This window comes from Pieris brassicae, chromosome 2 (genome assembly GCF_905147105.1).
Source record: "Pieris brassicae chromosome 2, ilPieBrab1.1, whole genome shotgun sequence".
NCBI classification, from domain to species: domain Eukaryota; kingdom Metazoa; phylum Arthropoda; class Insecta; order Lepidoptera; family Pieridae; genus Pieris; species Pieris brassicae.
Genome location: NC_059666.1, coordinates 1,505,813 through 1,517,677, shown reverse-complemented (window position 1 = coordinate 1,517,677; position 11,865 = coordinate 1,505,813). Strand labels below are relative to the sequence as shown.

The 11,865-nt window shown below is 38.5% G+C and overlaps 1 protein-coding gene across 1 annotated transcript in view; it reads left to right on the top strand.

Moving 5' to 3' along the window:
• Positions 1-7,313: 7,313 nt before the first annotated feature.
• LOC123720477 (eIF-2-alpha kinase GCN2) overlaps positions 7,314-11,865 on the top strand; it is a 44,577-nt gene continuing 40,025 nt past the window's right edge. The window contains exons 1-5 of the mRNA XM_045677096.1: positions 7,314-7,462; positions 7,891-8,051; positions 8,173-8,308; positions 9,555-9,671; positions 10,696-10,829. Coding sequence (XP_045533052.1) covers positions 7,409-7,462; positions 7,891-8,051; positions 8,173-8,308; positions 9,555-9,671; positions 10,696-10,829 — 602 coding nt within the window. The 5' untranslated portion in view covers positions 7,314-7,408. The remainder of the gene's footprint in view (positions 7,463-7,890; positions 8,052-8,172; positions 8,309-9,554; positions 9,672-10,695; positions 10,830-11,865) is intronic.

Below are 11,865 nucleotides of genomic sequence, written 5' to 3'. Positions count from 1 at the left end.
ATACATAAAAACATTAAAGAACAATAGACACTCACACTAATTTAACATGACACGAAAACTATATTCTACTGCTATTTTAACTCAACTAAAACAGTCGGAACCTCCAGAGACTAGAACTATTGTCAGAGTTGTTCCAAGATATTTGCATTTGTATTTTAATATATTTAGACCCAGCGTAGAATAAATGATATTGTAATATTATTGTTAGTGTTTTATTAGGAATGAAGGCTTTTCATTTACTTCATTTATAAATGGTAATCACTACTTTAATATATTATAGTAGTTCCATAGTTTTCAGTTAGCATTCCAACCTGTTTTAAACTTATATTCTCGATCTTTAAATCAATGAAATAGACGCTTAGATGTCTATTTCTACATTTATACGCATCCTAAATTCAATCAAAAACTAGATCTACAAAAACCATCCCTCATCCCTTAAACCCTTTTAATCATGATAAAACGTCTTCATTCATTTCATTTACAATTGTGAAGTTTATGCTTTCGGAACCGTCGTAAAACAGTAAACACGTCACTCAAAGGGTTCCCGAATTCTGTCCCGTTTAGCGGTTACTACACTCATTTGAATTTTACGTTAACTTTTAGTATTCTACTTTGGGCGTAGACTTAATCTCTGTACTATATAAATTAAACATAGTGAGATTATGTTTGTATCTATGCGATTTTGTAGGGTATATATAAAAAAAATCAATGGCGCTACAACCTTTTAGGGTTTGGCCTCAGATTTTTGGCCCATTTTAATATGTTTCATGATTATATGTTAATCTTATAGGCAAGTACGTGATCAGCCTTTTGTGCCTGACGCACGATGTCGACGCCGGTTTCCTCACTATGTTTTCCTTCACCGTTCGAGCGAATGTTAAATGCGCACAAAGAAATAAAGCATTGGATCGAAGCTCAGGGATGAGAGTTGCACGCTAAAGCCACTAGCTTCACACTGCTCTTGCAGATAACTTATATATCCCTTTATATTTATATATCTTTTTTTTTTATAAAATAGGGGGCAAACGGGCAAGAGGCTCACCTGATGTTAAGTGATACCGCCGCCCATGGACACTCTCAATGCCAGAGGGCTCGCGAGTGCGTTGCCGGCCTTTTAAGAATTTGTACGCTCTTTTCTTGAAGGACCCTAAGTCGAATTGGTTCGGAAATACTTCAGTGGGCAGCTGGTTCCACATAGCGGTGGTGCGCGGCAAAAATTGCCTTGAGAAACGCTCAGTCGTGGAACGTCGGACGTCGAGGTGATACGGGTGGAATTTTGTATTTTGCCTCGACGTCCGATGCTGAAACTCAGCTGCAAGTATTAATCCGAACAACTCCTCTGAACACTCTCCATGGTAAATGCGGTAGAAGATGCAGAGTGACCCCACATCTCTACGCAACGCCAAAGGATCGAGCCGCTCAGAGAGGGATTGGTCATCGACGATTCGAACCGCTCTTCGTTGGATACGGTCAAGTGGAAGGAGCTGGTACTGGGGAGCCCCCGCCCAGAGGTGAGAACAGTATTCCATGCGGGGCCGTATTTGCGCTTTATAGAGTTGCAAGCGGTGGCCCGGAGTGAAGTACCGTCTCGCCTTGCTGAGCACACCAAGCTTTTTGGAGGCTAATTTAGCCTTTCCCTCCAAATGACCGCGAAACTGAACGTCGTTCGATATGTCAACGCCAAGTATTCCGATGCTGGCTGTGGCTTCAAGAAGAGTGTTTTCGAAAAGAGGAGTAGCGACAAAGGGTATTTTTTTCGCGGAAAACGCGCAAAGTTGTGTCTTCTTGGGGTTAAATTCGACTAGGTTTAGTCTATCCCAGTCCGAGACTCCACGTAAAAGAGTTTCGACTTCAGACACAAGTTTGTTCCGGTACTCATCGACAACTGCCCGAGAAATACCTGCCGGCCAGTGTAAAGAGTATCCCCAGTGCTGTCGTCCGCATAGCAATGAATGTTGCTAAGTTGCAACATGTCATTGATATGCAGAAGAAACAGGGTCGGGGACAGAACACAGCCTTGTGGGACCCCAGCATTCACGGGTTTAAGGTCGGAACATGCTCCGTCGACGACGACCTTGATGCTCCGATCGGCTAGAAAGCTGGAGATCCAGTCGCATAATTTCTCAGGAAGCCCGTAGGCTGGAAGCTTCGAGAGCAGTGCTTTGTGCCACACCCGATCGAAGGCTTTCGCTATGTCCAAACTAACCGCTAGTGCCTCCCCCTTGGACTCAATTGCCTCTGCCCATCTATGAGTAAGGTATACTAGAAGGTCACCAGCCGAACGACCACGACGAAAGCCGTACTGATAATCGCTAATCAGCTGGTGGCCCTCTAGATAACTCAAGAGCTGGCCATTAATAATGGATTCCATTATTTTGGAGAACAAGGAGGTTATTGCGATTGGGCGATAGTTGGATGGATCAGAGCGATCGCCTTTTTTAGGGATCGGATGTATCGAAGCGGTCTTCCAGCACTTCGGGACAGTGCCGAGCGAGTACAGGTACCGGAAAAGGCGCGTCAGGACTGGAGCCAACTCAGGAGCACATGTACGCAGCACAATTGGAGGGATACCATCCGGCCCGCTCGACTTATGAATGTCCAAGGAAGATAGTGCTCTGCGAACAGCACGTTGCCGGAATGTGATTTCCGGCATTGAGTTATCACACCGCGAAATCGCCGGTGGTGATCTCCCCCGGTCATCCAAAGTCGAGTTGGACGCGAAGAGACAGCCCAAGAGGTCGGCCTTCTCCTTCGCAGTGTGGGCGAGCAAGTCATCCTCTCTGTGCAGCGGTGGTATCGATGGCTGACAAAAATTCCCTTGTACAGCTTTGGCGAGAGACCAGAAGGCTCGGGTCCCAGAAGGGAGTTGGGCCAATCTCTCGCCAAATCTGGCGATGTGCTCTGACTTTGCCTTAGCGATTTCCCGTTTGAAGGACCTGGAGGCTGAGTTATATGCTTTTTTATGTTCGCTGGTATTGGCATCACGAGATATCGCCGCTTCCACCCATGCATTAAAGCATTCTCGCTTTCGACGCGATGCCGCCTGGCAAGAACGCTTAAACCAGGGCTGTGACTTGCCACCGATCGGCACCGCAGAGAATGGAATAAAAAGTTCCATGCCCTGCAGAACCACTTCGGCGACAAAGGCAGCGACGGAATCTGGAGCTTCCGACGAAAAGCACATAGGCCCCCAAGGGTAGGACGCAAAGAAAGACCGCATCCCATCCCAATCTGCTGACCGATAGTCCCAAATACGACGACAACCCGAAAAACGAGGCCGAGGAGGGCGCGTAGTAGGCACAGTACTCCGGACCACACAATGATCCGATGAACCCAATGGCGGGTCAACAGAGACTTGATAGGTCTCCGGATGTGAGGTCAGCAGAAGGTCCAACAAAGAGGGTTTATGACCATCCACATCTGGTATTCGCGTAATCGCAGGGACCAATTGTGACAGGTCGTAAGCTAAAGCAAAGTCGTGAAAGGATCTTCCCGCGTGATCGGTGGTTTCCGAACCGAGCCAATCGGCATGGTGAGCGTTAAAATCGCCAAGTATCACAATTTCAGCGGTAGGAACCCCTTCGAGCAGGGAATCTGTAGCCATTTGGATGTGCTCAATGAGTCGCTCAGTTTCGGTATTTCCGCTATGGGACCTATACAGGCATGCGTAGAATCGCGGATGGTCATCGCAGTCTACGCGCAGCCAGAGGCTAGATAGGTCCCTTTCTTCAAGCGACCCGAGGCGACGAGAACAGATATCCTCTCTGACGTACACGCAAACTCCCGCCCGCGGCACAAATGAATGTTCCAATTTGTACCCCGGGTAGGAGAGGTAGGAAGTATCAGCCGGGAAGGATATCTGAGTCTCAGTAAGGAAGTGTAGGTGATTAGTACGTGTCGTCATGAAACAATAATTTGTTCTGAAAAGAACAGTTAATTGCGTTACCGTTAGACCACGATGTCGAACTGTTCTGAGAAGAACAGTTCGACAGAAACGTTCGTACCCTTCGACGGTTGCGCGCAACAAAAAGGACAACTTTTTGCCGTGCCTCGATTTTATTGTCTACGCACAGTTTTTAAAAATTAAACACATTCCACATTCCATCTTCACCGCTTCTCAACGAATTATTAGGAAGTTTTATTTTAACCAAATAAGGACCAATCAACCTAAAGAAAACTAACCTAAATAAGAATAAGGCCGGCTTCGCAATTTCGAGGTGAAAGTGAACCGCGTTAAGATTAGAGTTGAGCCCCCTAACATTGGTAAAGTCCACTGAGACCGTGGAAGGGGATGCCTTCGGTAAATTCTTCCGTTTGCCCCGAGATCGAAACCTATAGTTTTTTGAGCAGTTTTTGCCCACCCCAGAATACGAAGGGCATCCTGTGCATCCACCACCGAATACTGATTGTTCCGATGATGGACGCTCAGAGGGGGATTCTCCACAGCGGAAACGTGTGGTACCCCCCTGGGGTAATGTCTGTTTAAACTGCATCTTCATATTCTGGGGGGGGGGGGGAATTGATGGGCTCCGGGAGTCTCACTCACCGCACGAAACGCGAGTACAATGAGATGAACCTATTGCATCACTTCACGCCGGTTTTCTGTGAGACAGTGGTACTGCCCCGGTCGTGCCTGCCCGATTGGCTGAAGCCCGAAAGCAACAGCATGGCACTCCCACTAGGAAACTATAAAAAAAAATCATAAAAAAATAAAAAATCTTCTCTGTATTTTAGAAATATCCTTATTCGTCCACAAAAACATAACTATTTTTAAGGCAACGGGAATAGACATCTGTTGAAGTAGACATTAGGAGAAATTGGCTGTGCTAAATATTCCTCTTCCTCCTAGAATTAAAAAAAATCGACTTAATGTAGTAGTTTTGGAAAAACAATATTATTCTATAAATGATTATTTGCGTGAAACAATATAATGAATATTAATTCGATAACGTTATAATATATTTTAATAATGTAATATTTTTTTCTTAATAATATAAGAATTTACTAACTGATCATTTATATAACTTCTATGTAAAATTCCTTCAAAGACAAATTTGCGCGCCATTATTGTGGCAGTTGCGAACTTTCGATTTTATTATTATTCTGTAGCCGCGACATTATGTAATGTTACCCTTTGCAAGAATAAAAATAAGCAATTACTATATATTTTTTTTTATTTTTTTTTAATTTTTTTTTCTCTTTAACATCACACAAGGAGGACAATCAGATACGTATGAAAATATGTTTTAGTAAGTATGTACATATGTGATAATATGAGAACTTAAGAAGTTGGGACTTCCAGCTCCGCTATTACTTAGCTACGTAGACGGAGAGTCCATTGCTAAATTTATTGTGAGTTTAGATTTCGATATTCATATAAAGGAAATCATTCTAATTATATTATTTTGTAAGCAAAGCTCTCATAGATAATAGTAGATAAACGTATTAATTTTTTGTAGGAATCCTCGAAAATGCATTTCGTTTTCAAGCATAGACAATGTGTGGGTAAAATGTTAATAATTACTGTTGATGTAATCACCAAATAACATATAATCTTATCATTAGATCTCTAATTTGTCGGATTATAAGGTAGGTACCTACTCTTTTGTAAAAAAATCTGGGCTATATATATATATATATATCCTCAGACACTCAGGTAGGTCTCTATAATCTGACAAATTCGATAGTCCAATACTGCCCTGCAAAATGTTTGTCGGATTACCAGAAGTCCAATGTATCCTCAAATCCGCCACAGAGCAGCGCTGTAAATCGTGGACAAGTAAGTAAACCGAACTGACAACTTCGACCCTTTTAGATTTGAATGGGTTGACACAAAAACTTCATTAGTATTCTGAGCTCAGGTGTTTTAGGGTTGGTGAAATTTATAAGATTTTCCATGTTTTCCAAAAAGAGGGATAAATCAGATAATAAGAAGATTAATAATTGATAACCCTTTTCGCTTTGGAGAAGACGAAAAAGTCATTAATTAGGTGTCATTGAAGCATTTTTTTTATTACTATATATGTTTTGCATAATTTGATTATATACTTGATTAATCAGTACCAGTTTGATTAATACCCTCAATCGAATACTAAACTATATATTTTACAATATTAAATAGGTACATAAGACCCACAATATCACTGTGATATATATATCACAGTGATATATATATATATATATATATATATATATATAGCCCAGATTTTTTTACAAAAGAGTAGGTACCTACCTTATACATACTGTATAAGTACTGTATGTATATATATATATATATAGTGTAGTAGTAGTAGTGTATAATATATATATACACTTACTTTGCTTATGCAAAACAAAACTAATGAATTTCTACTAATGATTATTATGAGATAAGAATAATAGTTACATGCAACTCAGACAGAACAACGGTAAGTCCTAGAAAAATAATAGCAATATTGTGACTCAAATGTGAAACATGATTACGTTTATTACCAGAAGAGTAATACAGTAATTCCTTATTGTTAAATGAAGGCATAATATTAATAATTAACAAATATTTGTTTGCGAAATGAATATAGAAATATTATTTGCGTTTATATTACAAAAAAAAACGTTTTATACGCTTAAATCTTTACTCTACTCCACACCACACACTGAAAAAATGTTTATATTTTGAGTGGTCCAAGTGAATAGACATTTTGACAGACGTCCTTACCACCTAAAATTGAACTGACAATCAGTGACAGGTTAATTCGTTGTACAGCTGAATAACGCAAAATCTTAATAGGGTAAAATTATTACAGACGTTATAAGTGCTACGGTATGGATAACTGCTCTTAGTATTTTTCTCAATAGTGAAAATAGAAAACAACTTTTAAATAATAGTATTATCCTCGTAAATTATGTGCCTCAGAACAACTATTAAATAATTAAAAATATTAAAACATCATTGATAATCCTTAATATCTATAATAAGTTAAACAGTGGTTTAGATAAGAATAGGGACGTCGATAACCTCTTTTGGTCATATACAAATTAAAAGTACATTTGGCAAAGAAAATTAATTAGCTTGGATTAAATGCGAATAAATTTCACACTGTTATCTATTAACACAATTATTGTCGAATATCGACTCGCGGAAAAGTCCTCATCTGCTCTGTGGCATGTGTCAAACCCATGACGTTCCAATATAATGTAAATTGTTAGGCGAATTATTGGAGCCAGGTTAAAATTCTCTCTAATTTGAATCTTATTATTATAATGCACTAAATACCATTGTTCATTTGAATTATGTTTTCTATTTTATTGTCGGTTTATTTGTGCCAACAATTTCTCAAAGTTTTTGTTTTTATTAATTAGGATTCTTGTTAAGGTGTCTTAACGATTCTTTATTGTATAATTATACTTATCCTGTGAAACTTGGCTAATAATGAGTGAAGAAAGCTGTGAAGAGAGACAAAATAACGAAATGGTCGCATTACAGGTTATAAAATTTTTGTTTTCAAAACAAACAATATTATCTATGTAAGAATTTGGTGAATAAATTTACCACTAATCTCTTTTAGATATTACTTAATTTTAATTCTGATTGCATTATTCTGAGTGCCTTAGAATTGTATCATAACTTTCATTTTAGAGCCCTTTTCTTGTAAAATACATGTAAATATTATACACTTCTCCCTTTAACAACATTTAACATTATAAAGTACTAAGTAAATATTTTAGCACCTTTATCTCGGCTTAAGTCTCAGAATCTGAATACAGATCTATATCTTGCTTTGTTTTTTGTATATCAGCATAATTAAAGTTATAATTTTAGTATTACAATCAATTATTGTAGATCCCATATAAAGTACCCGTAGAGAAATCTCGAATGATACATTGTTCTGAAAATAGATTTTAATATTACAGGCAATATATGGAGATGCAGTGGTTGACATTCGTAAAAAAGCTGTTTGGAGTGAGTGGCGTCCATTAGACATACTATTAACATTGTTGCCCCTGCACAACTCAGAAGGGGTACACTGTTCAGTCACTCTTCAGTTAAAATGTTGTCATAATTATCCAAACAAGTAAGCAATTTATATTTTTCAAAATACTAAGCCGTAAAAGATGTTCTTATTGGAATCAGATGTTTCCACGAAATATCCAAAACTCATATGTAAAATACTGAAGTTATTATATAATTTTTAGACCACCCACAATTTCAATCAATAAAATGTTCGGTCTATCTGATGAAAATGCCGCAAAACTTATCTCAGATCTTAAGAAAATAGCTGTTGATTTATGCGGGGAAGTTATGATATTTCAACTAGCTCAGCATACACAGGTAATTATAACTATATTTTTAAAAAAGATAAATGTTATTTTAGCATTTATTTAACATATTAAACTAATTGCTAAGGTTTGTAATATAGTAGATCGTACAATCATAAGTGTGATTATACTGACTGAAGCACGCACCTGATTAAAAAATATCATGTAAGAGAGTGTCAACAGGTTATAGGACATCAGTCCTGGCTTTTTTACTTAAACCCAAGAACAAAAGCGCTCAAAAGTAATAACTATACACAATTTCAGATATATAAAATTAATAATAATATAGGGATTGATAACATTAAGACATAAATGTAATGGTTGGTGGATTCAGTTTCCATACTTAATGCTCTTTAGGTCTGTTGTGTGTAAGTACTAACTCATCATACATTCATAATCATTTAGTTTTACCCAAATTCTTGGTTTTTAATGTAATAGCAGGCAAACAGGAAGCAGGCTCACCTAATGTTAAGTGCTACCGCGACCCATGGACACTTTCATTGCCAGAAGGTTTGCTTGTTGCCGGCCTTTCAAGAATTGGTACGCTCTTTTCTTCAAGGACCCTAATTGACATTGGTTCGGAAATGCTCCAGTGGGCAGCTGGCTCCACATAGCGGTGATGCGCGGCAAAAACTGCCTTCAAAAACGCTCAGTCATGCAACGATAGACGTCGAGGTGATACAGACGGTGTTTTGTATTCTACCTTGACGTTCGTTATGAAACTCAGCTGCCGGTATTAGACCGAACAACTCTGCACACTCCATGGTAATAAAGAAGAGATTAAGAAGATGCAGAGGGACCCCACATCTTTAAGCAACGCCAACGTCAAGCCATGAAAAGTTACTGATCGAGGACGAATAGAATTGCTCTTTGTTGAATACGGTCCAGCGGAAGGAGCTGAGGTGAAAGCAGTACTCCATGTGAGGCTGAATTTGCGCTTTCTAGAGTTGCAAGCGAAGTGAAGAGGTACCGTCTAGCTGAGCACACCAAGATCTTTGGAGGCTAATTTAGCCTTCCCCTCCAAATGACCGCGAAACTGAACGTCATTCTATATGTCAACGCCCAGTATTCCGATGCTAGCTGAGGATTTAAGGAGAGTTTATTTAAAAAGAGAAGTAGCGTAATGTCTTCTTTGGGTTAAATTGGACTCGATTTAGTTGACCCCAGTCCGAAGTCACGTAGGAGAGTTTGTACCTACAGATGTATTGTTTGTGTTGTTTTAGTAGCTGCTTATTGATCCTTGAATGTTTCTTTTATAGCAATTTTTGCATGACCACAATAAACCTACACTTTCATTTTACGATGAAATGCTGAAACAGAAGACTGAGATGGAGAAATTGAAACAACAAGACATAGAACTTAAGGAAAATGAAGAGGTACTTTTATATTTTTATGTAGATTATTCATATCTGAATCTAAAGTAAATCATTGTTCACACATGTCAAAAATTCTTACTTAGCCCAGATGAACTTCATCTCTGTATATATAACATTCTCGTGTCACAGTGTTCGTTCCCATACTCTTCCTAAACGGATCGCCCTATGCTTATGAATTTTTTTAACATATTCGTAAGTCTGAGAATCGGCTACAATGTATTGTTCAAACCCTAAGGCAACATATTGTTTTTGTTTCTTGCATACAAAAATACATACAACCCTTAATTTTCATCCCCTATACGATCAAACTCTATTTTTATTATAGTATATAGGTTTTTTTAATTGAAAAAAAAAATGTTTCCTGGAAATAATATAGATGGCAAAACGACGTTTGCCGGGACAGCTACCATTTTACATAAATAAAATAAAAAATAAATAAACCAATGGCGCTTTTTAGGTCTGGGCCTCAGAATCTGTATCTGTTTCATGATCATTTGTTAATCAAATAGGCAAGTAGGTGATCAGCCTTCCGTGCCTGACGTACGTCGTCGACTTTTGGGACTAGCCGGTTTCCTCATCACCGTTTGAGCGAATGTTAAATGCGCACATAGAAAGAAAATCCATTGGTGCACAACCGGGGATCGAACCTACGACCTCAGAGATGAGAGCCGCATGCTGAAGCCACTAGGCCAACACTGCTCCATAACATAAATAAAATATTACAAAAAAATATCTGTCACTGTTTATTAGTAATGCAAGATATTATAAAGTATAGCCAAAACTTTTTTTTTTTAATAATAGGGGGCGAACTAGCCAATGGGTCGCCCAAAAAAGGCAGACATCAGTCCATGGACAGTCATTTTAAGTGGGTGCAACAAAGACTTACTATAAATTATTTAGTTCTGGAAGTGAGTGTGGGTGTGTGTGTGTCTGTATGCGTATTTGGTCTTAAAGTCTTAAAGCATTATATTTGCTTATTTCATTCAAAATTGCACCTTTGGAGATAAAAAATATATATTTTTAGCGGAAAAAAATGATGGATGAAATACAGAGACGACAGGAAACATTAAGGAATTCTGCTAGAAGAGTACACAGGTCCAGTCTCAGCCAAGAACAGCCAGTTACGGAAGGGCAGGGTGATGCTCCTAAACTCTTATAGTAAGTTTTATCACATTTTACCCCATTAATCATAAATTATTGCACCATTTTAATTAGTGACATTTATTATGTAATCCAACAGCAAAAAAATTATAATAATGTGTGCGTGTACTACACACGTAAGAAGTAAAACTTCTTTATGACCTTATTTTTCGAAAATTGATCTACTATATGCACTTAAACATAAAATTAGATAAAGTTTAACAAAAGGCTTTTATTATCATAGACATGAATACAAATAATACAATTATTAATTACTCTACTTTATCATTGTTCTCATTATTATATATTTTTGTCATTAATGGCTTCGAATCAACCGTGGTTTTGACACAAGACAAAGATGGCGCGAAAAATGTGACGATAATTTTTTTACCAACGCTGATAAAGTTGTCACTAAAAACATAGCCAAAGATGAAAAACACAATATGTATTTACAAAAAAGTGAAAAACGGTTTAATGTAGAATGTTGCCAATACATTTATTGTTTTTCGAAGTAATCTTTGTTCGTCTTTACACGTCGTCACATTCGATGAAACCACTGAGAAAAGCAGTGGGCCCATTCTTCCTTACTCGTCTCTTCTATGGCATTTTCGTACGCTTTTACCGCATCTTCAGGGCGAATTTCTCGAATTCTATATTGAGTTCTTGGGAATAAATGATAGTCGCAGGCCGCCAGATCAGGACTGTATGGCGGATGACTCATTATCTCGTCACCTGCCATAGTCAAATATTCAACAGTTCGTTTTGCGGAGTGCACTGAAGCATTGTCGTGGTGAAGGAGGATCCTGCTTCGAGGGCGCTGCTGTCGATTTTTTCCAAGACAACAGACAAACAGCGATTAACATACCAGTCTGCAGTATCTGTCCTTCCATCTTTAAGTACAACTGTCGCGAAATGACCTTTACAACCAAAGAATGAGGCAGTCATCTTTCCTTGACTACTTCCTTTCTTTACCTCAGTTGGCCGATCCTCAAAAGGAAGCCACTGAGCTGATTGTCTTTTGGTTTCGGGTTGACTCATACCAATGAAGGCGAAA